Below are 25,252 nucleotides of genomic sequence, written 5' to 3'. Positions count from 1 at the left end.
TGGAAATCAACTTTGAACGCGGCATTAGAAAAGCTTACGGTTAGTGCTATTCCGATTTTACTTCTACGCAGAATACTGCAAACTTGTGACTTTTTTCTGTTGTTGTATTTTTTTTGGAAAATTTATTTTTCAGCAAAATAACATTTTCGTTCTCTCTCGTTCTCTCTATATTATGAGCAAAGCGACCGAGATTTGTTTGTGAAGTATATAAAAAATAACATGTTATTTATCGTTGTTTTTTATAAAAATAGACACAACAAGCTTTCAACTCTATTCGAATTTGTTTTATGCAACTTTATTGAACGAACTAGACCTAACAACCCGAGCTAGCTATTTAGGATATGTTTCATAGTCACAGAATATCTTTAGAGTGGGTTTCAAATTGATGGAAGGCCGCTACATCCGCTGGTTTAAGAAGATGCTGATAAACACGAACACGCCCATAGGTGGGTTCGGAGAAGTAGGTAACACGATGCGTCTGAAGTTTAGGAGACACAGTTACACGGTCTGCGGACATTTGTCGGAGTGGTTGTTGGAAGCAATTTTCATCTGAAATTAATCAGTTTTATTCATTGACTGTTATTCTTGAACTAACCGATATACATGTGATCTCCTGGAAAACAATTTGTAATCATGTTTTCGCCTATAGTTTTGATTGGCTGGGGACATATTGGCTTCTTCACGTTTCCATACTTGTCACAGTACGACCAATCTTCAATCTGAAATATTGGAGATTATTTTGGTAGTTGATTGAAACTGCGAACTTGAGATAGACGAGTTAGCTCATATACTTGTGGTGGTGGCAGTGCATACTTCCCAGAATATGCTTCGGCTACGCAGTCTTTTGGATCAATCCAAGAATATTCTGACATTTCAGAAGTACATAAATCTATCGCGGGTTCTTCTGAAAATCTAAATTTCTCTGAGTATTGAGGTTGAAAGTTGTCATACCATCAATAAGAACAAGAAAAAATTTTGTGAGGAAGCGACGTGGATAGTTCGCTGGAGTGATGAAGGTAGTCCACTCGATGAGTCTATCAGCACAAATAGATTCAGAAAGTTTCTGAAACTTGGAAGCATCGGTAACCACATCTGCCTTCAAACTCGTCATTTCTGAGTTGTTAGCTGACGTCTGCCATCCATTTTTAGTCAAAAGTACTCCAGATTCTTCAAAAAGCTCCCTGACTGCCGCGATTCTGAATTCTTCGCCTAACTTCGAATCAGCTTTGTCTATGACACCGCCAGGGAAGACCATGGTATTCGGCATGAACTTGGCTGTGTCGCCTCGTTTCAGCATGAGAACTCTACGACTCGACTTGCATGCTATAGAAAAAATCTTTTCGAATAGCAAATGAAGAATCAACAACAAACCCAAAATAATAGATGCAGCAGATCTCCAATTGGATGTTATTTTTCCTACGCACATCTGAATTTCTTTTTTTTTTCATCGAGCATTTCAATTCTTGCCAAAATTGAGGAATTCAAGCCAAGTATGAGGCTTCTTTTGGAAAAAAAAACATATTGAAGCTCTGTTGATTTTATTGAACTAGTTACATGTATACAGCAAGCACATAATAAGATATATCACAGATGATTAGTATTTGGAATCAATAATTACTTAATTTATTCTGGCAGATGAGAATAAATTTTTGATAGCCATTTCGAAAGTGTTTTCAGTGTATTTAATTCCCTGTGGAAATAAATGAAGTCGTTGACAAGCATCCAAGAGTTGTGAGTAGTTTTTCCAGATGCGAGCTCGAACTTCAGATTGAACGTGGGCACATATTTTAGGATCAGATATACAGTAGTCCATTTGCTGGGCAAGAATTTGATCGAAGTCGCGAATAAAGGTCTGAAAATGGATATGTGAATGCCTTCGTTTTAGTGAGGAGTGAAATGCTTCTTTCCAAGAATGATACTCACACTCATAATTTGCTTTGCCATTTGCTTGTCTTCTCCTATCCTGTCCGTCGATTTCAAAACAGATGCAATTCCATTCCAGCTCTTCAGATATTCATTGGTACATGTAGAAATCTCTTCGTGATAAAAAGACAGAATATTCGAATTCATTTCTGTAATAGCTGGTAGAAGGCCATCTTTCTCATCAGCCAGAGTTTTCGCAATGTAGTTGTAATTGTTAAGTAGGAAAATAGTAGCCAGAGTAGGGTCATCATAAAGATTTGCTTTCTTCTTGAGCATACTACCCAGAGCAGAGAGTATCCGAGCAAAAAGTTTTGGAAGCAGAAGGTTTGTGTTGGTCCCTTGTGGAGCAGTCAATGCGAGTATATGTTGTGTTACCGTAACTCGATGAGCTGTTAAACTCGAAAGGAAGTTGAGTGTCTGAAAAAGATATTGTTTAAAATTGAACCGATTATCACTTTTATTACTGAAGCGGTGGTTGGGTGAACATTTCCATCAGGAGGCACAAACTTCGTAGTGTCCTCATTCAAATGTTCTACAACTTCATTCACATATGAAGAACATTTCACTTGTAACTGACGCATGAGGGAATCAAACTGAACATCTCCAATGCTGTTCTGAAAACAAAGTTTTTAATTCAACAACATTTTACTTCACTTACCGCCGCCAAATTATGGAACCTAGCCAAATTCTGGGACAGAAGGTGAAGCAGGGGAAGTAGAGGAATGATTCCAATGTCTTTCTCGTTCACTACTTTTTGTGTTTGAAGAACCACATATGCCAGAGGTCTTGATACAAGCTCGCGGAAAACTTGAGCTCTTTTCGAGGTATCTGGAATGGCCCTGACCATCAACTTTTCTTCCAACTCTAATAAGCTGAGCAATGCTGAGCACATTACATGGCATGAGTCCACATCAGCTAGACCATCGAGTTTTTCTGGACGCTGTGTTGGCTTTCGTACGGTAGACCTGAAAATTACATATATTCAGAATGAACACCGGGAACATTCTCACAATTTGCTTCGAGTTGCTAACTGCATCGTTTTCTGTGCTTCAGCAATATTCTTTATATTTTTCAAAATTTGAGCTCCACGAATTTCGGAATAGTAGCTTAAGAAGTGAGTCGGAATTCGAGGCTGTTTCAAAAGCCAAACACCAATTTTGATGATAGGTTCTTCGTCAGATAGAATTTTGATTTCGTTCAATCGAGGAGACAGTTCACTTTTGATAAATGGTGTTGGATCCAGAGTGAGACTATGTTTGAGCAGAAACGATTTATATGCCTTCTCTAAAACAGTGTACCCAGTATCCAGTGTTATTCTCATATTTTCGGTCTGACTTCGATAGTTCGGATGTGTTTCGAAAAATATAATCGCTTGTTGAAGACTTTCCATATTTTCCAAATAAGAATCTAGCTCGGCCGTTGGGTTTCCAGTGTTTATTGCGGTTTCGACTGTGCTGGTTTTCCCGTAAAATTGAAGGGTAGCATCAATAGTATTGATCAGACGTTGAATATCTGAAATTTCAAAAAAGCCAAAAATTCTGAAAGAGTTACAAAAGACTAACTATGCTGCTTTTTTTGAAGCTTTCCGTTAGAAATATGCATGGGGAGAACATTTTTCTCAAGTAAGCCCAGCCTTTGGTCAAACTTTTCCACTACTTGTTCGATTCCTTGTCTGATCTGTCCACTTTTTGTGATATTTTTCTCGAAGTTGAGTAACCATTCTTCTTCCTGTAATTTCAAGCTCTCTAACTTGTTTGTTACATAAATAGATAAATTACTTGTGCGAGTTTCCTGGCTATCGATTCGGCTGCATTGTTTTCATTGGCCATAGTTGAAGCTGCTCAGCAGACCAATCAAAACATGATGAGGGAAAATTCTTCTAGTTTTTTGCGGTTTTTCTAGGCCGTTCGGCCGTGTACTCCTCGCGGACAATCGGCTCTTGCCACGAAGATTGTTCAATTTTTGTATGAAAATCTCGCTCGCGATTCGAATAAACAAGTTTGAATACTTTATTTGTCTAGAATTAAAAAAAAAACAGAAACCGTTGGCTATTTAGAAGATGTAGGATTATTGATGAGATAAACATGTCTTTTTTTCAACCGATTCATGCATGCCGAAAAATGTATTTTCTGTGTTCGAAATTTTTTGTTGATTCATCTCTTTATTTGTAAATTTTTAGAAAATGACATCTTCTGTGATATTTTCTTTCACAAAGTCTCTGCTTTTCAATCGATGCTCATCGTCAACGTTACGTCATCCATTAATTTGGAATTCCACTGCATTCCTCGCAACAGCTTCAACCAGTCCGAAAATAAACGTTAATGTCGGCACTATTGGGCACATCGATCATGGTAAAACAACATTGACTTCGGCTATCACAAGAGTCCAGGCGAAAAAAGGTATGTTTATCATCGCACTGTCTAGCGAACCACAGTAAGTCTTTAGTATGAACTTTCGGAATGAAATCTGCACTATTCAAAGTTCAGACTAGCGGCTTCATTTTATTCCTCGTATCTTCAGAATCACATTTCAGGATTTGCAAAGCATATCAAGTTCGATGAAATCGATAAAGGAAAAGAAGAGAAGAAACGGGGAATCACAATCAACGTAGCTCATATTGGGTACGAAAGCCCCGCTCGCCGTTACTCACATACAGATTGTCCAGGACACTCGGACTTTATCAAAAATATGATTTGCGGAACATCTCAAATGGATGTTGCTGTTCTTGTAATTGCTGCCACTGACGGAGTGATGGAGCAAACGAAAGAGCATCTGATTCTTGCGAAACAAGTTGGAGTCAAAAATATGGTGATCTTTATCAACAAAGCTGATTTAGTGGAGGAAGATGTGTTAGATTTGGTTGAAATCGAAGCAAGAGAACTACTGACTATTCATGGTTTTGACGGAGATGCAACGCCAGTGATTCGCGGATCTGCTCTAGCCGCGCTAGAAGGACAAGATATTTCTTGCATCGAACGACTTTTGGAAGCGCTGGACTCTCTTCCAGAACCTAATAGAAACGATAAAGACACATTTGTGATGCCGATCGGCTCAAAAACTGCAATCACTGGTAGAGGTAAGAATTAAAAGAAACATTCAATTTAAATCTCGAGATCAATACTATTTTTTTGTCCAATTTAAGAAAACTAAACTAATGGGGTTATTCATGACATAAAAAATGTATTTCTTTGGAATTTTTAAACACAAATAATTAATGCATGCATGCGAAAAAATGTATTTCATGTATTTTTTCGTATTTTTTTGTATTTAAAAAACAAATCATGCATAACCCCATAAACTAAATTTGTAGATCTGACTCTGATTATATTTCAGGAACTGTGGTTGTCGGAACACTGGAGAGAGGTATTCTGAAAAAAGGAGATAAAGTCGAAATCAAAGGAGACGGTCAAACACTTCAAACCACTGCATCTGATATTCATGTGTTTGGTAAAAGTGTGAAAGAAGTTCGTGCTGGTGAACATTGTGGAGTATTGTGTCGAGGAGTCAAAGCTGAAACTGTCAAACGAGGAATGTGGGCTGGACACCCAGGAGCTATTACCATTACGAATCGAGTGAAAGTAGAGCTCTATTTACTCTCTGAAGCTGAGAATGGACGGAAGATTGGTATCCGTACAGGGTTCACTGATAAGATGTACTGCAGCACCTGGGATCAGGTTGGAAGGTTTGATATGAACAACGAACTACTGATGCCCGGTGAACACACTTCTGCTACTGTACTTTTGATGAAAGACATGCCATTAAGAAAAGGAATGCCATTCACATTAAGAGAAGGAAGCAGTAAGACTACCATTGCCAGAGGAATCATTTCGGATTTGGAAGAGCACGTAGCCGTCGAGAAGCATAATCTGAAAAAATCTGCTGAAAAAATCTAGAAATGTTAAATTGTTTATTAGATTAGGAGCTTTAGATTGTTATGGTCATGAATACATCGTTTGCCATTTTTGTTGTTGTTAAAACTTTAATAAAGATTCTTCCAAATTCAATTATAAGTTAAAAAGCATTTAGAAGATTATTTAGCAGCTTCGAATTCTGCTTGTTGATACTTATGCCAGTTAACCATCTCTTCTCCAATTCCTTTTTCAGAATGGCAGGAAGAGTTGATGACCAACTCGATGATTTTCTTTGGGGGAAAAACGATGTCAGTGACTACTTGAAAAAGTGAGCTTGAACAATTAGGATCTGTTCACTATGATTTTTTTTCTGATTGCAGGGTCGCCGAATGTGATACTTCTATTGCCGATTCACTGAACAGAAAAGTTGCTGGCCTCCATGAAACTCTCGATAAACAGCTACGTAAAGGAGTCGAAACGAATCTTCCTCGTTTATTAGAACAAGTTCCGGCACTTCAATCTCTTGAAGACACGCTGCACTCAGTTCAAATGAGAATGACTTCAGTGACAAGTGAATCAAATCGTCTAGCGACTGTATGTGAGGATCTGACACTAAAACTGCGAGAACAAACTAAACAGCTAGAAGCAACAATGATGAAAAGGAATGTTGCAGCCGACGCTCAGCGGTGTGAAGAGCTATTCGAATCTTTGGAAAAACGAAGTGATTTGGTGAAAAAGGCGGAAATAACTGCAGAAATCAAAGAAATTCTCAATGACAACAAGAATATTCGAAAAATTGGATGGCTGAAGAATATGATTGATACAAAGTTGAAAGTTGCTGAAAATGAAATTCGTCGAGGTGGAGCAGACGAACTGAAGAGAGGATTGGCATCGTTAAACAGTTCTATGGTTGTCTCGGCTCGTCGCGCTCTTCGTACACTAAACTACTTGGATCTAGAGCTTGAAGTATTACTGTCATCATCTGTGGTCGAATTGGACAAAAAACTGATGGAACTGTCGAACACAGCGCCAGAAGTGGCAAATAAAAATCTTCCGATCGTGTGTGCTGCTATACAATCTCATTTGGAACAGGCATCAATGCTAGGAGATACGTATAAGAAGAAGTTTTCGGAAAAACTGGCCAGGATCATTCGAAGTAGAGTTCCTTCAGACACTCCGTATGCTTTGAGATTTGTTCAACAGCTTGGAAGAGTTTTCAATGCGAAAGGAGACAATTCAACCGCTTTGAACGACTCGCTTCGTCCACTCAAGAACTCACTTCTATCACATTCATTGTCTCGTCTTCACAATTTAGTGGAAGAAAACGACTTCTCAACGTCACATGCCAATGCTTTCGTCGATCTAATCAATTCTGCGATGGAAGAGGAAATGAGAAAAGTGGATTGGGATGCGGATTTGAGGTTGAAAATGAGTGCGAACATTGAAAAATGTATTGAGATCATTGCTAAGAAGCTGGAAGCAAACCTCCATCTCCAGAGGGATGATTTATTATTGGGTATGCTTGATAAATTGATATTTAATTTATTTTAATGGTTTAGGCGATCGCCTAACTGCGAATCAGATGATCAACTACCGATTGATCCAGACCGCTGATGGAATCATGAAACGCTGGCCATCTGAATCGAATAGTGTAGCAGCCGTACAAAAAGAAACTCTAGATGCAATTGTGACTGGAGTGAAAACTTCGATTCGTGACATTGTAGCAAGAATGCATGTTGAAACCCGCGGAATGACAAAATCTATTGCTCCATACATGCAAGAGTTACTCACTTATATCAACCACATTGACATGCACATGGCCCATGTTTCCCGGGCAGTTTGTCATTCGCATATTCTTTCACAGATCGCTGATTATGTCATAGACTCATTCATTCTCAACGCTACACTTGTACGATCTCACGATTCTGATGAACGGAAGCTTATTATTATAGATTTTTCCAGGTCAGTAAAAGACGAGCCCCCTGTTGCTTCTCCGGTTTAAAATATTTATTTCTTATAAAAGCATACTTAATAACATGTTTTTTTTTTCAGATTACTTGAAGCGGTCCGTTCGATGGAATGGCCGTCTAAATATGGTGATACTTCTCGTTTATTGCACTTATTTGAATCAGATGTAGAAACGATGTTGAGAGTAGAGGGAGTGAAAAAGTCAATCTTCATCCAGCTCTTGGTGTCTGATAGCCCCTCTGAGCTTCCACTTCCGAATCAATCCGTCAAATGGACCGTAAGTGACTTTTGTATCACATATAATATAAACATTTTATTTTTCAGCCGGAAGAATATGTGAAGTGGTATGAAGAAAATTCGGAGCTAGAAGTTCTCGCCTTCCTGAACGGACTTGTCACATCGTACAATACTTCCGTTGTCTCGCGCGGTCAACAACATTATGTAGAAAACTATCCTCGAATTGTTAAACTCCTTCAAAACGCCTTTTAGTAATCTAAAAAAACTTATTAACATGGGTTCTTGCAAGTATGGTTTATTTGTATTTATGTGATATTTATGTTTGAATGAGAATATAAATTTTTGGATCTATGCGTTATTTTCTCTTGATTCAGGTTATCATTCCTGCTTCACCATAATATTTTAATTTTAACCAGATGTTTTTTTTCTAAATGTCTTGCAAACAGACCGCTAAAATGTCATCAGAGCCAGGCGACACTAGTGAGGACGTACTCTATGAAGACTTAATGGAGCAAAATCAAGACTTCGATGAAAGTGGAAATACATCAGCAAAGAACCAGGAAGATGAAGTAGTCAACGGAAGCCATGATGATGAATGGGAAGAGGTGACCATGGTTGTAACAGTGAACGGAATTCTTGATGCTGACATAGTACGAGATGCTGTCGAGCGAGATCTCATCACGCTGAGATTATCTGATACAGACACACCGATCCTACAAGTAAGTGAGATTAACTATGCAATAAAAATAAAATAGAACGCCTATGAGCATACAACCAATTTTCTCAGATCAATAATTCGCTATATACCGCATCTTGGAACCAAGATCTCGGCACTAATATGGTTTTGCAAGTGAATGGAAAAGACATGGAGGTGGTTTCTTGCACTTCGAAAATGATGACTGCTGAAAAAGCGCTTCTCACGTCCTTAAGCACCGAAGGATCCACAATTGCAGCCAATGCCGAAGTCGCTCCACGAGCTGCTTTGAGCCGAACACAACCTCGCGGAAAATGATGATGATCACAAATATGAAGATTTCATTTTTCTAATGTTTTGTTTCATTCTTTTCAATAATGGCCTAAATATAAACCTAAAAAATGAAGAAAACTCTTGTTATTAAGACTCTGTGTTTCCCATTTTGAAATTTGAACACGGCGCCGCGTACACATAAAGAATTCATCTCCCTCTTGGGGTGGCATGTGCAGTCGCAGACCCCCTTGTTCTCTATTATATCTGCGTCTCCCACTTTTTTGTGCTTTTACATTCTTTGCCAGTCACGTTCTACCGCCACAGCCGTCCTTTCTCCTACATTGCCCGCCGCCGTCACACAACCCATCGTTTCTTTCCTCTTCGCGGTGCCTGCGTCTCCTTCACGCTCTAGCAAGAGATCTGTGAGAGGCGAATAGGCAACACATTTTCAATTCGATATAGGCACATTCTGGCTTTGAGAGCATTTCGTTGTCTCGACGTCTTCTAGCCTTCATCATCAAGGCATCGTTCACACGCACACACGCACACACACCACCACTGCCCCACCCGACAGCATCAGGGACGAATAGACGACAAAGAGAAGAAGAAAAAGAAGGTACCCATTTTTCATTCTCTTTTGCCTTCTCATTCTACTTTATCATCGATTTTCTGTGAGTGAGCGGAAGTGGTACAGCATACGATGATATTTTCTCAAACAGGGTGAGAATTTATTTAAAAGGTCACTTTAAGATGCTGTAAAAATCAAAGAAACTGTCAAAAACAAGCAGAAGACCCTAAAAAAGGTTAAACAACCCCATCCGGCTCAACATTTCGAACCTGAAACGTTACTATCGGTAACAAATACCTGGAGAATTTGACGAGCAGACTTAAAAAAAAATAGCTGATTAGCTTCCAATCAGCACAGTGCAAAATTAAACCATTGTTTTCGGGCATTCCTCCGAGACAATTTTTAATAATTGCCGCATTCGGAGTTCTTGTCAAACCTATTGTCACTACCATAAGATTAAAGGGACATTGGTAGTAGTCGATTACTGGCTTCGAAGCGAAATATGTGTACTCCTCGAGGACAAATGCTCAAGCTCGACAAACTTTCAGAAAATTAAAAAAAAATCTCCAGTGAGTGGGGGTTATTAATCAACTTTTCAACCGGCTTCCCATTTTTATAACTTTTTCGTATGACATCGATCGAATTGTTCCATCAAATTTCAAACTTTTGTGTAACACTCCTTTGTTGTTTCAGAATAGAAATGGTCCAAACAAGAAGGAAAACAGCAGCGGCTGCACAAGATGGCGCAGTGAAAGAGAATAAAGCGATGCCATCTGCACCGCAGACACCGACGAAAAATAGAAAGCGAGGACGTCCGCCAAAAATTAAATCCGGTAAAGAATCTGTGAAAGCTTTCGAAGTTATCACAGTTTTGCAGAAACATCGACTCCGAGTAATTCTAGCACTTTGAGTGCCGCAGGAAAAGCTCAACATAATTCCGACGATAAAGTTAGAGAACCGAAGCTTCGCAATGGATGTAAAAGCCAGGTATGAAACTATGAAAAGCAGAGAACGCAATTTCAAAAATTTCAGGACGACGATATGTTATTAATAAATGGGATAGCTTCTTCTTCAAAGGAAGAAAAATGTAAGGTGGATGATTTTCCATCACCCAAGCCGATTTTTCGAAGAAAAACTTCGTCGGAAGAGGCAGAATTGAATTCATCGTCTTACTCCTCTTCCTCCAAGCGGGTATCGATTAATAGGTTAAAAGCTGAAGAGAAGGAAGACGAAGAAGAAATAGATGATAAGCAAGCGACAGCTAGTACAGACAACTCTCAATTTGATGTTAAGATCTCAAATACCGATGATCCTGTTTCTCCTTTGCATCCAGACGACCCTCAGGTAATTTAGAAACTCTAGAGCTCCATACTGTTTAACTTTGCAGCCTTCTACGATTCCTATAGCTCAAGATCTATATTCATCAGCCTCAATAGAGCTGGAACCAAGTTCTTCTACATCTTCTGCAGCGTTTCTATCAAAATCTGAGATAAATTCGGCATCAACAGTGTCTTCAGGGCATAGTTTACACCAGGCACCAGTAACGGACGATTCAGAGTGCATGGATATAGCTGACTCAGAGAGTGAAGGTGAAAATAGTGTAGCAGAAGAAGGTGATAATTTGCCTGACGACTCGTCATCTTCCATACCCTTACCATCATCCACCCCTCCAAAAAATGCAATAAAAGAGATACATGTAGACGTTGAGCAGCCATGCTCAGCTACACCAATTGAGAAGCCGCCATGGGATCGGTAGCTAAAGTTTTTTATTCCTTTTTGAAGTCACACCGTATTACAACGTTTTCAGAAGCGATGAAAGAAATGAAAAATCGAATACCATGGGTTCTCCTGGTATGCAGCGGCCCAAGATACACTTCTTACACCCAGCATTCTCGAGTTTTCCCAGCGATACTATGACATCTCCAAATCCTGTGCCACCGGAACCAGGTCCAAAATCGAACGAAAATGGAGCTTCTGTAGCTTTCAAAATGACTTTCAAAAAAACCCCTATGAATCCGCTACTAAAGGCGTCTGCTTTGGAACAACCTTCTACATCTTCAGCACCGTACGTGTCAGCGACAGCAGAACCTTCTGCAGTCAACGAGTCTCTTGCTTCTCCTCAGAAACGTAGCTCGAACTTTGGAACTGCGACATCCAATGTTTTACCACCCCCACAAATGGTCGAACTCCCAAAATTATCTTTCTTCAATAACGCATCAACGACGAAGCCGGTGATACCAGAAGAAGTTCGTTTTTTTTATTTCAATAAATCTCTGTCTAGTTTCGCAAAAAAAGTAACAATAATAAACTTCCATTTTTCAGGTTGATTCAGTTCAAGTTGAGATTTCTTCTCCAAAGCCGAGTTCTTCTGTCACAACTTCTAGTAAACACTCAGAAACGGAGCTCCAAGCAGCGGTAAGCTTCTTGGTTACCATAGAAATTTTCGTTTTCAAAAAAAAACAAACATTAGTAAAACAAAATTATTACAACGAAAAAACTTAATTGTTCTTCCAGAAAAAAAGAGCCGAAAAAGTTGCACAAGATATAGAGCGACGTCGTCATGAAGAAGGGAGGCATAAAGGAGAAGAGAGAAGAGAAGAAGGCAGGTATAAAGAAGAAAGAGATGATTACGAGCGCAGAAGGGATGAACGAGATCGAAAGTACAGGAAAAACGATTATGACAGAAAATATGACTCTGACAGGAAGAACGATTTTGAGAAGAAAAGTGATCAAGAGAGAAAAAATGATTCGGAGAGAAAGTTCGATATGGATAGAAGAAGTGAGTCAGATCGAAATGAGCAATCATCAAGAGTAAGACAACGAGAAGATGATGAGAGGAGAGCTCGCGAAAGAGAACGTGAAGTCACCAGGAGACATGATCGTGAACGCGAAGAGGAAAGGATTCAGAAGCTGAGAGAGGAGAAAAGAAAAAATGAAGAAGCAGAGAGAAAGCAACGAGAGATTGAAGAAAAACAGAAGAAAGAGGAAGAGCTCAAGAAATTGGAGGAAAAGAAGATCAAGGACGAGGAAAAACGGCTGAAGGAAGAAGAAATGAAGATTCCAGAGTTTGAATTGATCACAGAATGCAAATACCTTACAAGAAGCGCTAACAAAAAAAGAACCGAATCTCTGTTGTGTGAATGTGGACGGACTGGTGGAACATGTTCCGACAATACATGCGTTAATCGAGCAATGATGACAGAATGCCCTTCTTCGTGTACAGCCAAGTGCAAAAATCAGCGATTCGCAAAAAAGAAAATCGCATCAGTAGAAGCCTACCACACTGGAACAGCTAAAGGATGCGGATTGAGAGCACTGAAAGATATTAAGAAAGGCCGATTTATCATTGAATATATCGGAGAAGTAGTCGAACGCGATGATTACGAAAAACGAAAACTCAAGTATGCGGCTGACAAAAAACACAAACATCACTATCTGTGCGACACGGGAATTTATACGATTGATGCAACGGTCTACGGCAATGCTTCTCGCTTCGTGAATCATAGTTGTGACCCGAATGCCGTTTGTGAAAAATGGTCTGTTCCGAAAACGCCTGGTGACATCAGCCGAATCGGTTTTTTCGCTAAAAAGTTCATCAAATCAGGTGAAGAAATCACTTTTGACTACCAATTCGTGAACTATGGACGAGACGCTCAGCAGTGTCTGTGTGGTGCTCCTTCGTGTACAGGGTGGATAGGAGAGAAGCCGGAAGAATGCTCATCAAGCGACGAAGACGATGACGATGTCATCACTACGAGCCACATCACGATGGACGAAGACCAGGAAGAAAAACTAGAAGAGCTGGCTGACCTGGATTCATATCAAAGAACGGAACTGATAAACGAAATGCTTGAAGATTTGAATCTGAGAACAAAGAAACATGCAAGAAAAGTTATTACCATAGCTGTAAGTTTCTGTTAAATGATGGTTGATATTTATTACTTTACAGACAAGAATGACTGACCATGCACAACGTGAGCAGCTCCTCAAAGATATATTTTCTACTGACACGAATCTAGCTCTCCAAACTTTCTACGCCAAGGAGGGGATGGCTTCACTAATGGGCGAATGGCTTGAGGCGGATGACTATACGTTACCAAATCTCCAACTGGTCCAAGTGATACTACAAACTCTCCATGGTGATGCTTTCTTGTCATGTGCAAGATCGGATAGTCTCTTATTGGAAGTAGTAACTCGCTGGTCGGAGTCGACTCCAGGTCCTTGGGTCAACATTCATGCAGTGATGAATGCATTGGTAGCATGCACTGAAGCTCCTGAAAAGGATTACAAAAATGTTGCAGAAGAAGCTGAAGTAAGTTGCGTTTTTTATACTGAAAAGAAACTCTAATACACCACCATGGCGTTTGGCTACAAGCTCATTCAAAGTAGCCAAAACAGTTTTCGAATGATTCACAGGCTGATTTCCTTTTTTGTTATGATGTAAATCAAGCAAAAATCTGTGTTTTCCAAAACTCTCGAATCATCTTCCTAGAGTGGCGTTGTATTAGAGCTTTCACAGTATATGAAAAGTGGATTGGATTGCCCGATGTAAATATTTTAATGAATAACTTGCAGAAAGAAATCGTGGACAACTTCAACAGAGCGAAAGAAATGGCCTACCGACTGAATCATCACTGGTTCTATCGCTCAGTAAGCTTTAGAATTCCCAAAAAGAAGCCAACGGTTGAAAGAAATGCTTCTCGGAATGCGGAAGCATCGTCTTCTTCGTCGCAATTGGTGGAAACTAGTCAGAATCGAAATTCTTCTCCGGTCTACAATCGCCATCGTCATCATTACAACACTTCCTACTATAACAACGATCAGGAATCTCATCCCCGTTTCTTCAACAATGGCAACGATGTTCATCAATACCGCTTTACTGGCTATCATGGCAATAATTACAAGGAGAACTACCTAACACGTCGTCAAAACAAGGATACGTATCGTGATCGCAGACGCGGTGCTCGTAGATCAAGAAGTCGCTCAAGAAGCATCTCTCCGCAGAATTATAAGAGAAGAAAAGTGGATGATCGTGATAATCACAGAAACCGTTCTCCGGTTGCCGATAGACGGGTCGCTAGTTCCGAGGACAAGTCGAAAGATTCTGTTAAAAACGATAGGGATGGTGCCCGCAGCGTAGCAGTCAAAGAAGAAATGGATACTCCATCTGTCTCAGAATATGCCCCCAGACATCCCTCCTATCCATTGCAGCCAGGCTTTGAGCATTATGGTAAGAAAAGAACGTCTACACTGATCAATAAAAACAATTTCAGCAGGTTTATATGATGTCAATACAGGAGTTCCATATAACGCCTATCATCAAAATCCCGCTTATTACCCACATCCATATTCCGTTCCACAAGTTCCTCTGGCGATAGAAACTTTGCCAAACAAAGATTCTCTCTACATTCTTTACGACAAAGCCACTCTCGAACAACTTTGGTGAGTTTGAGATGGTTAGATATATTTTCATTATTTAATTTACAGTAGCCGTCTGCAAAGTGTTGAAGAAGAAGTTGAACTCCTCAAAGGCTTAATTCAACAACGACGTGAAGAAAACGCAGCGGCAGAAAGAATGGAGGCAGAACGTCGCCGACAGGAGGACGTTGATACAGCTCGCAAAATACAAAACATGAAGTATGTATGGGCGACTGCCAAGGATCCAGATGGTCAGACCTACTACTATAACAAAGTCACCAAAGAGACTCAATGGCATCTACCGACTGCCGAACAAGGTCTTCTAGAGCCAGAAGGATATGTATGCCCTGTCATGGCACAAGTTGCAGAAGAGCAACGCCAACGAGAAAAAGCACTGAAGGCAGAATCTAAAGTTGACTCACTAGAACCAGTTCAAATGGAATTTAAGCAAGAGCTCGAAGATAATGAAGGCGAAACCAAGGATCGCCAGAAACGATCTACAACGGAAAAATCATCTGTGTCTCCAAAGCCTCATCGCGACCGTGAGTATGATCGGGAGCGAGATCGCCGAGAGGATTCCCGTTCTCGTGATCATAACAACAAGGATTCGTGTAGGGAAAGTATGGCTAGTGAACGTCGTATTCGCGAGTTCAAACAAGAACTAGAGCGTTCTATTCGCTCGGAAGTTAGATCCCATTCACGCCTACAATATTCACAAGAAGCTACTAGCGATAAAACTACATGGCTGATCAAATTGATTGCTAAGGAAATGTTCAAACGAGAAAGTTCTCAGCATAAATTCGACTTTCAATTCTCTGAAAACACAGATAAAAAGGTATAATTTTTGAATTTTCAAGCATTAGTGTTCATATTTTATATTTCAGGTCAGAAACTACACAAAATCGCTAATTGATCGTAAGCTGGAGTCTAATGATCTCTGGAAAGGCTACAGTGGTCGATAGTCATATCGACATTATTCACATATCACATCTTCTATCATCTCTCTTTTCTCAATTGCCATCTACTTAAATTACCCACATCTTCCAATGATCTCCACTCTCAACTCAAACCGATTTCTCCACTGAGTTTCAGTGCACGGGTTCCCCAACTTCGAAACGAATTGTCATTGTCTCTTGTCTGAATTCATTGCATTCTTCTAAATTTTTAGGTTTTTATCAATTGCTGCCAAAACCCGTTCTACCTGTTATATTCTCAAATTTTACAAGCCGAGTTTTGTATTTCGAGCTTATACTTATATTGTTGTTTCCTATTATCTTTAATTCTTTGTTCAAAACTAATTTTTTAATTTGATAATAAGAAATTATACACAAATTGTTTGCATTTCAGAAGGTTTCAGATTCTTCAGCTTCGTCCTTATTTTAAGATTCACAGAGTTCTGGGAAAAATTCTTGTTTCAGATGTCCAAAAGGGTTACGGTGAAGATCGAACACTCGAAAAACGTATTCTTCGAAAAGTAATTCTGATAAATACTGTTCCATTGTTTACAACAATGTTTCAGAGTGTTAAAACAACAACACCAAGAGCAAGAAGATCGGAAACTGAAATATGTTCTTCACAAGGCTCACGAAAATTTGAAAAAGTGTCCATTTGAAATTCGGAATATTGTCGACTTGAAAAATGTGCAAGGTATTTAGGAATCTAATAAGACTGATCTAACAGTCTTCATTTTTCTATAGGAATCGGAGAGAATATTGCATTGAAATTAGAAGAGACGTGGAGTGTTGCTTGCCAAGAAAACAATGGACAGGAGCCGAACCTCAAAACCATCAAAAAATTCACCTCGGAAGACTGTAAAAGATTTATTAATGGTCGAAAATCGAATACCGAACGGATGAAAGATGCAAAACGTCAAGAAAAACTTCAAAAGTCAATATCTGCTAAAGTTATCAACGACGATGAGTTTGTGTCTACTGATGAGGACGGCAATATTCGGAAGACGACATCGTCCAAAAATATCTCGAAAACCAAAAGTCAGCCATTGATAGCTCGTCCTCCAATTTTATTGCAACGAATGAGGAGTGATATCTCATCTTCTTCAAACACTTTGCCTACATCGTCTTCTTCCTCGGAACCATTATCGTTTCGTATTCTGACTTGTAAGCCATATGAGCAACCAACCGTAAGATATTGCTACAAATGAATATTAACGAGAACTTGAACGTTTTTCAGGTATACCTGATTGCAGATAACCGGGAGCATCGTAACAATCCCCGTTTGAAGTCTGTTATCGAGCATCTTGTGAAACAAACTGAAATTCGTGTTGACATTCGATCTCTTTCTGTTGGTGATTACATATGGGTATGCCGGAAAATCGATGGATCAGAGATTGTGATGGATTGGGTCGTGGAAAGAAAAACGTGGGATGATTTGCAGTCAAGTATTCGAGGAGGGAGATATGATGAACAGAAAGCTAGATTGAGAATGGCACCAATGAAGAACCGTGTTTATTTGATTGAAGCACACAATAAAGGAGATGTAGCTTGCGAACAGGTAATTATTTTAGGAAATTTTAACCCAAATAAAAATGTATTTTTCAGGCAGTGGCTTCAACACTGTCTAATGGAGGTTACTTAATTCAAAGATGTGCTGATACTCGTGATACTGCTGCCTTTCTCAAAGAACTCACTATTCGTCTAATGAACAAAGCAGCTGTTGAGGAAATTTCGGGCGTTCCGTTCAATCAACTTCAAAGTCTTCTCCAAAAGAAAAAGGCTGAAACTGTTAAAGATGCATGGATCCGACAATTAATGGTGTGCCCTGGAATGTCTCAATCTCGAGCCGAAGCCGTTGCGGATCGCTTCCCTTCTATGATTTCACTTCTTAAATTTTTCCGATCCAACGGTGATGATGCACCTATAAGGCTGCTGCATATATTACCACAGCTAACTCGTCCTATAAGCCGTAACTTGTTCAAATTCTTTATTCAATAAAAATGGCTTTTTGGAGAACAACTCTATGTTCGAAAATGTGGGAAACAGATTAACAAAAAAAATCAACAAAAAAACAACAATGAAAAATGAGATTATGTTAGTTGAGATGACTCTCGTTTCTGAGATACTCTCCAAGATCACACTGATGAAGAACGACAAGTGCAGTTGGGTCAGCACGTTTACTGTCTGCAGTGCCTTTAGCCGAAACTCCAAATCTGAAAAAATTACCAGAATACGTGAGCGATTCATCAATAAGATTTTACCCCAAAGGAACATCAGTCATCGAGTATACGACGATACCAGCATGAGTTGGAGTGCCGTCGGTCATTCTGGCGATTCCGGATTTGAGAATGTTGTTGCCGTAAAGGAATTGCTGCTCAGCGTTTGGTTTGAGCCAGACTTTGAATTTGGCATATGGTGCCAGATAATCAAGTGCTGTGATTTGGAGATGGAATTTTTTCGACTTGGTGAACTTTCCAAGGCAGCTTCCGAACGAAAGGAGTGGTTCACGGGAGATGCAGGCAGCCTGACGCATCAAGTTCTCTGAGCAGTAGTAGACACGCTCCTATAAGAAATAACAGTTGAAAAGCTAAATTTAGGGAATCTAGAAGACACACACAAGTCTTCAAATCTCTATTTTGTGATTAATAATTTTATTTTACCTTGTGATTTCTGAAACAATAATCTCCGTCATTTCTGTCGATGAGCATCGACACATTGTCTCCGATGAATGATGCCAGTTTAGCGAAAACAAGAGATGTTTCGTCCTCGGTCAATGGGCGCATCTGGAATAGTTTAGCTTTTTAGTAAGGAAACAATTTAAAGAAACAAAAGATAATACGTATTCGGATAAAACCACTCTAGAAATAAATTCCCCGACTGAACGATAAAAATATTGATATTCATAAGACAAAAATAATTACAATAAATATAAACCCGGAAAAGTGAGCAGGTGTAAAAACTGAGAGCAAGAAGGAGAAAACTTAACAGATGAAGACAGAATATGAATGTGATAGATTATACAAAGTAAAATGATTATAGTTGAAGGAGACCGATCTGATCGAGCATGGCATTGTCACTAATCGCTGACTTAGCTGTAGGAACGTCAACTTGAAGGACCAGTTTTCCACCGTTTATCTGACGAATAAACGATTGTGACTCGAGTGTTTGGAAAGCTGAATAAAGATCATCGTCCTCCAGAGACGGCCACCGACATGCTTCGCAAGCTTTGTAATATGCACGAATCAGTGAATTTCGATCAAACTTGCTCTTCTTGCTGGTGGAGAGTGCCAGTGATACGGCCAGCAGGATTCGTGGTTGTAGTGGAAGATGAGCTCTAGCCAATGGTGAGGAGTAGACGTTATTCATGATACTGAGAACATCCCGACACCCATTAACTGGTGTTTTCGGTGGTTCGGAGGAGTCTGGATTCATAGGCATCATACGACTTTTCTGTTGCTTGAAGATATGAAGGGCAGTTCGAAGATCTCCACTCATTGCTGAAACTTTCCTGGCTGTTAGTTCGATAGCCTTCGCATCAACGACGGCCTGAAAATAATAGTGATGATAATTACAGGAATGACGTATTTTATATTATCATAAACAAACCAACAACTTGGAGAAAAATACGAACTGCACTCACCTCTTCTTGCTTCAGCTTGTCATTCAAAATTTCGACAATATCGTCCTTGGTATATGGTTCAAATACGAGTCGTTTAAGAGGATGTTTTCCAAGCTCGAGCTTTGGGAGAAGACGTTCCGTTAGATCAATAGAGTTTGCAATTCCAAGGATGATGACTTTGTAAGACAAAGTCACTGGCCATTGAAAGGCAGCGTACAAGGCCTCGTTTCTTCGGTTTGCCAAATTATCAATTTCATCGAGTACCAATACTAGTGGAACTTTGAACTTTTTCACCTGTTCCTCAAACACTTCAACGTTAGGCTTTCCAGACAAATCCAGCGACTGGAAAATTGTCTTAAATAATGCTGACTTGGTATTTGTAGAAGCACAGTTCACGATGCAGCTTTTAATCGATTCGCCCAGATGTGCGAGTACTCTGGTAGTAGTTGCAGTTTTACCAGTTCCAGGTTGACCACTGACATAAATAGACAAGGACGTTTTTCCTGATTTGCTTTCCAAAATCCAAGATTTGAGTGACTCAAATTCATTTTCTCTAGCTTTCAGTGCTCCTTGAATCGAAGATGTGCATAGCTGTTCGTTACTTTCACAATCTGAATCGGAAGAATCGGAAGATTCGTTCTTTTTCGCTCGTTTCTCGGGTGTTTTTTCTGAGATTGATAATGATCTTGATTTCTTTTCCGGAGTTCTTTGTTGCATGTACTTGTTCTTCAAATTAGTAGGTTTCATCTTTCGCGTGTCCGGAGTTTTGGCGCCACTTTGAGAAGATATCTGCAAACCCATTTTAGGATAACCTAGAATTCGAGAATCTTACTTCTAGCGTTCCAACTTGCTCTGCAAGCGCAGTTCCTGGGCTCATCAACAACTTTCTTTTTACATCAGACGTTACGTTAATTTCAGGCTTCTGAAAAGAATCATGAAAAAGGAAAAAGAAATTTACTCACATCTTCTTCATCAGAGCTGGGTGTTTCTTCCTTGAAAACTTTTCTTGTAGAGTTTTTCCGTACTTTCGAATCAATTGACACTTTCTGAGTGTGCAATTTTGAAGGTTCATTTCTCGATATAAAAACTTACTTTATCATCAGTAGGTACAACTTTTCCACTCAATCTTGTACTTCTTCTTCTTCCAGGGACAGAATCCTGTAAAAAAACTGTGTTAGAAGCCAATAAAAGTGAGAGACGCTATAATAACCTCTAGCTCTTTGGAAACGTCAAGATGGGGGTCTTGTCTTTGATTCTTGCGAGTGGTTTTTGGTTTAGAGCTCATCTGCAATTGTTTTCAATTATTTAGTCGTTAACGAACACTAAAAAACACAAAAGAAGTGAAATTTCCTGGAAAATAGGAAAAATGCGGCGAGCGCCGGCGAATTTCGAATTGTCTCAACAGAGCGACGTTGCGCGCACAATGGTCACAGTACGAGACCCCGCAAATTCCGGAGAAAAAAATTTCCGGGGAAAAAAAACTCCGGAGAAAAGTGGGCGGAGTCGAAAAAAACCGTTTTTTTCCCCGGAATTTGCAGGGTCTCCACAGTACGCGGAGAATCGCCGGCGATTCTGAATAAGAAATTGGACATCTTCTGGAGGCAGATGGGTGCATGATTAATATGTCTTGACCTATTTATATCGGTCGTTGGATAGTAATAAAATTCCAAATTAAATCAAAATTTCAAATACAGGGTGTTTATATTGAGCAAAAAAAATATCTGAAATTATATAGAACATAATCTAGATCAGCGTGAAGGTTGTGCAGTTGGAAAAGTCTTTTCAGATTACAATCTTCGTTGCGTGACTCGGGCCAATTATATTTATTAATTATTAAAAACTTCCATAATCTTCGAGATTGCTTAGATTTTTATTTCTCTGGCGAGTCGTTCAAAATGGTGAAAGAAGAAAACACTGGTATGGTTGAGCATCCAAAAAACAGAACAAAATATTTTTTAAAACTTTTCCAGATGTTTCTGAGAATCAGGAAGAACCCGAAGAGTTGAGTCCGAAGACCAAGGCTTTTGCGCCTACACTTGAAAAGGAATACAAACTTAAGTTTGATAAAATACTCGGTAATCATTTATTCGTACAGATAGGGTTTTGGACTAGAAATTCGTTCAGGAAGTGGCTCGTATTCTCGTGTAGCTCGTGCAACGTTTGGTGATAAAAAGATAGAAGTTGCTGCCAAAGTTATCAACATCACTCCAACCCGCGAGAAAGATGACTACATTAAAAAATTTCTTCCTCGGGAAAAGGAGATAGTCAAGTTGCTGAAACACGACAATATTTGTCGTTTATATGAGATGATCTCCTTTCCCGACCATATCATTTTTGTGACGGAATTCTGCGCAGGAGGAGATCTATTGCGTAAGATGAAGGACATTAAAACAATGAATGAGGAAGAAGCAAAGTTCATGTTTCGACAATTCATTGCCGCTCTAACGGTGAGCAAATCTTAAAATCCTTAATGTGAAAATTAAAATCTAGTAATCCTAAATTAGCAAAAAAGTATTCTTTCAGCATTTGCAAGCATACAACATTGTGCATCGAGATCTCAAGTGCGAAAACATCTTTCTTGACAAGTACGAAAATGTAAAACTTGGGGATTTTGGTTTCTCTCGCATCTTAAAACCTGGAGAAAAGTCTGGCACCTTCTGTGGATCAAGGGCTTATGTGGCACCCGAAATTCTAAGAGGAAGGGAGTATTCTGGAAATGCAGTTGATGTTTGGAGTACTGGAGTAATCCTGTACATTATGCTGACTGGATCGATGCCGTTTGATGACCGTAATCCACAGAAAATGATTGAAAGACAGTTGGCCCACAAGATAAAGTAAGGGTGTTTTATTTATACATTCGGATTCTAATTTTTTTTTTTGAAGATTCCCAAAAAGCTGTACAGCTTCAACATCATCGAAAGCTTTGATTCTTGAAATTCTCCAACCACATGCACCGAATCGTCCAACTTACAAAGCGATTTGTGAATCGGAATGGCTTCGCAACCAACCGTATTACATGAAACCAGATGAACCACCTAAACCAACAACACAATGTGCTCCTGTTACTCCCACAACGACTCCAACTCCAGCAGGAGGACCAACAAAACCAAAGGATAGTAAGAGGCAGCATGGATGAAATTTGGAAGATAACTGATCTGAAATAAAATGAAGTATTGATATGATTTTTTTTTGAAACTACTGTAATATTATCAGAAAGAGTCCAGTTGTTAAAATTAATAACTAGAATAGTTATCCAAAAATTCGTTTTGGAAGTGTTCTGGAAGCAGTGTGTCGTCTCGCGAGACTTCAGGAAAACTTTTTAGGACATCGAATTACACAAAAACTCAGCTACACCCAGAAGATCAAACCTAGAAGTCAATAGTATTTTCGAAGATATGAGAAATCTAATCTCTAATTCTGAAATTCCAATTTTTTTCAAAATTTGAAATTTTCATCCGACTTCCGATTTCCAAAAAAAAGGAAATTTTGCTTCCTTTTTCTAATTTTCGTCTTCCGAGTTCAAAACTGTTTTCACTTCCTAACATCTCTGATTTAATTGCACCTTTCTCATAAATTCATTTACTTCAAAAAAAATTCAAATATTAGAATTATGAAGATTCCTAGTTTTCAATTTTCCCAATTCCATTCATCTCAATTTCTCAATTTCAAATTACTGAAACTATGGAAGACCAAATCTCCAATCTTTCAAATTTAGGATTTTCTGAACTTTTTAAATTCTGATGAAATTCCCGAGTTTCTGATTACCAGAATTTTGTATTTTAGATTTCAGATTTTTCAAAATTCGAAAACTCAAAAACTCAGAACTTCAAAAAATGAAAATAAGGAACTACAAAGATAATTCAAAGAAAGTAAAAAATTATTAAATTGCCAATCTTCTGAATTTTCGACTAGTTTATTTTCCGAATTTCTAATTAACAATTTTCTGAGTTTTTGAAGTTTTGAAAACAGTAATTACTGAATTTCTGATAAACCGAATTTGGAATTTCGGAAACCGAAAATTTTTTACCTATTTCCTATCGAACTTCTATATATACAACTTACTGTTAAACACTTTTTTTTACATTCTTGAATCATATAATTTACAATTATTTCGAAATTCTAAATTTGCTTTTCTCAATTTCTCAATTTCCCAACTACCGAAATCTTAAAATTTCGAATTTGCGAATCTCAAAATTTCTAAATTCCGAGCTCCCTACTTTCTTTCTTGATTCTTAAACTTCCAAATTTCTGATTTTTTCAAATCTTCAAATAAAAATCCCGAAAATCCAGCAGTTAGGATATAGGAAATTCTGAAAGTAAAACGTTTTAAAGTTCAGAAATTACGAATTTCAATAATTTGGAAACGTTAGATATCGGAAATTTATAAAAACTAGGTTTAGAGATTCAGAATAGTCAAGTTAAACTTAAGCTCAGGTAAACGATTCGGAATTAGATCTGACTTCATTCGGAATTAGATCGAATAACTCGAAATTCGGAATTAGATCTGAGTTCATTCGGAATTAGATCTGGACTAGATCTAATACCGAAGTTGCCACGAGAAATGCGCCATCAATGACTCAGCTACCGCGGATGAATTGTTTTGTTTTTTTTTTGTTGTCCTAAATTTTTTTCGTCAGGAAAATGGGTATTTCTCTCAACTTTTGCCTTTTTTTTTCGCTCAATTATTTAAACTATATTTTCTGGAGCATATTTTAATGTGTTGTGCACGTTTTTGCAAAATTTTAGGTGAATTTTTTTAGGGACAGCTGAATATTCAAAGTTCAATTTATATATACGATTTCTATAGAAGACAGTAATTCTATGAACCGACAAAAATACGAATATTTTGAAGATTTTAAATTCGGAGAAAACTCTGCAGGTAAGATAATTTTTGCCCTTTTCAGCTTAAAGGATTACGTAAAAACGATGCAAGGGATCACCGAAAAAACAAGAAAAAAAGAGATGATAAATTTCTCTGATAGTGAGCTCAATTTACTCAAGTCGAGAAGGCCTTACTTTTGGAAGCCGTGTCTTGTCATGAGCAGGTTAGTTTTCGAATGTCTGGTGGACAAAGAAACGTGCGTGAAATTGCAGGCTCTCAACCGAATGTGTCATGACCCGATTAAAACGATTCAAAATTTTGGGATTTGTTGTATAAAACAACTGCTCTGATGAATTTATTTGGATTTGCAAAGATTTGAGTACGGAAATTATATTGAAATGGCTCAAGAATGGCATTATTGAATGGCTATGACAAGAGAATTTTCAAAATCGAAAATATGGACGAGCGGAAGAATTCGAATTGAGATTTTTTTTTTCATAAATTTTGTCACTTTTTCTTATCTCATAGGTCCCATTATTCTCGCTGATCTCATCGTTTTCTTTTTTGCTGATCCCATTCATTCATTTGTATCACACCCCTCATTTTCGTTCCGATTTCCTATATCTACATTTTAATCAATGTTTTTCTTTTTCTCATACTTGTTCTGTTTTCTTTTTTAATAAATGTTATTATAAATAAAGTGAATGGCGTTGAAAAGAAAACAAAATTTGAAAAGCGCTCGCTACGATGCTCCGAAATCCCGCTGGTCTGTTCGGAATTAGATCTAATTCGTTCGTAGTTCATTCGGTGTTCGTTCGGAATTAGATCAGCTAAATTCTGTATTAGATCATGCCACTTCTATTTACGAACGAACCCAGATCTAATTCCGAATGAAGTCAGATCTAATTCAGAATCGTTTACCTGAG

At 38.6% G+C, this 25,252-nt stretch overlaps 8 protein-coding genes across 8 annotated transcripts in view; 4 read left to right on the top strand and 4 right to left on the bottom strand.

Annotated features, from left to right (window-relative positions):
* Cbr-swsn-2.2 overlaps positions 1-1,426 on the bottom strand; it is a gene marked incomplete at both ends in the record, with an annotated part of 4,929 nt that extends 3,503 nt beyond the window's left edge. The window contains 5 exons of the mRNA XM_002639783.1: positions 437-549; positions 596-719; positions 765-904; positions 952-1,323; positions 1,372-1,426. Of these exons, the coding sequence (XP_002639829.1) occupies positions 437-549; positions 596-719; positions 765-904; positions 952-1,323; positions 1,372-1,426 (804 nt within the window). The remainder of the gene's footprint in view (positions 1-436; positions 550-595; positions 720-764; positions 905-951; positions 1,324-1,371) is intronic.
* A 192-nt stretch (positions 1,427-1,618) lies between these two features.
* Cbr-exoc-7 lies at positions 1,619-3,752 on the bottom strand (the record flags this gene model as incomplete). Its single annotated transcript, XM_002639784.1, has 7 exons — positions 1,619-1,852; positions 1,924-2,340; positions 2,388-2,537; positions 2,582-2,888; positions 2,934-3,435; positions 3,486-3,651; positions 3,702-3,752. 7 exons carry the CDS (start codon positions 3,750-3,752, stop codon positions 1,619-1,621), a joined length of 1,827 nt encoding a protein of 608 aa, XP_002639830.1.
* A 353-nt stretch (positions 3,753-4,105) lies between these two features.
* Positions 4,106-6,106, top strand: Cbr-cogc-5 (the record flags this gene model as incomplete). Its single annotated transcript, XM_002639785.1, has 4 exons — positions 4,106-4,322; positions 4,457-4,999; positions 5,257-5,779; positions 6,028-6,106. 4 exons carry the CDS (start codon positions 4,106-4,108, stop codon positions 6,104-6,106), a joined length of 1,362 nt encoding a protein of 453 aa, XP_002639831.1.
* A 2,304-nt stretch (positions 6,107-8,410) lies between these two features.
* On the top strand, positions 8,411-8,991 carry CBG12180 (the record flags this gene model as incomplete). The annotated part of the gene is made up of 2 exons (XM_002639786.2): positions 8,411-8,698; positions 8,767-8,991. 2 exons carry the CDS (start codon positions 8,411-8,413, stop codon positions 8,989-8,991), a joined length of 513 nt encoding a protein of 170 aa, XP_002639832.2.
* A 1,223-nt stretch (positions 8,992-10,214) lies between these two features.
* On the top strand, positions 10,215-17,883 carry Cbr-met-1 (the record flags this gene model as incomplete). The annotated part of the gene is made up of 17 exons (XM_002639787.1): positions 10,215-10,347; positions 10,392-10,501; positions 10,547-10,858; positions 10,902-11,266; positions 11,322-11,745; positions 11,837-11,929; positions 12,029-13,420; positions 13,464-13,826; positions 14,090-14,744; positions 14,788-14,956; positions 15,002-15,767; positions 15,817-15,847; positions 16,280-16,406; positions 16,452-16,579; positions 16,630-17,072; positions 17,123-17,443; positions 17,491-17,883. 17 exons carry the CDS (start codon positions 10,215-10,217, stop codon positions 17,881-17,883), a joined length of 6,225 nt encoding a protein of 2,074 aa, XP_002639833.1.
* A 97-nt stretch (positions 17,884-17,980) lies between these two features.
* Positions 17,981-18,668, bottom strand: CBG12182 (the record flags this gene model as incomplete). The annotated part of the gene is made up of 3 exons (XM_002639788.1): positions 17,981-18,098; positions 18,147-18,448; positions 18,546-18,668. The coding sequence occupies 3 exons, from the start codon at positions 18,666-18,668 to the stop codon at positions 17,981-17,983; spliced, it is 543 nt and encodes a 180-aa protein (XP_002639834.1).
* Positions 18,669-18,918: 250 nt separating this feature from the next.
* Positions 18,919-20,789, bottom strand: Cbr-cdc-6 (the record flags this gene model as incomplete). Its single annotated transcript, XM_045238646.1, has 6 exons — positions 18,919-19,431; positions 19,526-20,293; positions 20,337-20,426; positions 20,467-20,550; positions 20,597-20,662; positions 20,715-20,789. The coding sequence occupies 6 exons, from the start codon at positions 20,787-20,789 to the stop codon at positions 18,919-18,921; spliced, it is 1,596 nt and encodes a 531-aa protein (XP_045094802.1).
* A 610-nt stretch (positions 20,790-21,399) lies between these two features.
* Positions 21,400-22,640, top strand: CBG12184 (the record flags this gene model as incomplete). The annotated part of the gene is made up of 5 exons (XM_002639790.1): positions 21,400-21,421; positions 21,475-21,579; positions 21,629-21,951; positions 22,028-22,338; positions 22,388-22,640. 5 exons carry the CDS (start codon positions 21,400-21,402, stop codon positions 22,638-22,640), a joined length of 1,014 nt encoding a protein of 337 aa, XP_002639836.1.
* Between the last annotated feature and the right edge of the window lie 2,612 nt (positions 22,641-25,252).

Source organism: Caenorhabditis briggsae (assembly GCF_000004555.2).
Source record: "Caenorhabditis briggsae complete genome, chrI, whole genome shotgun sequence".
Taxonomy (NCBI): domain Eukaryota; kingdom Metazoa; phylum Nematoda; class Chromadorea; order Rhabditida; family Rhabditidae; genus Caenorhabditis; species Caenorhabditis briggsae.
This window is presented reverse-complemented; position numbering and strand designations above follow the sequence as displayed.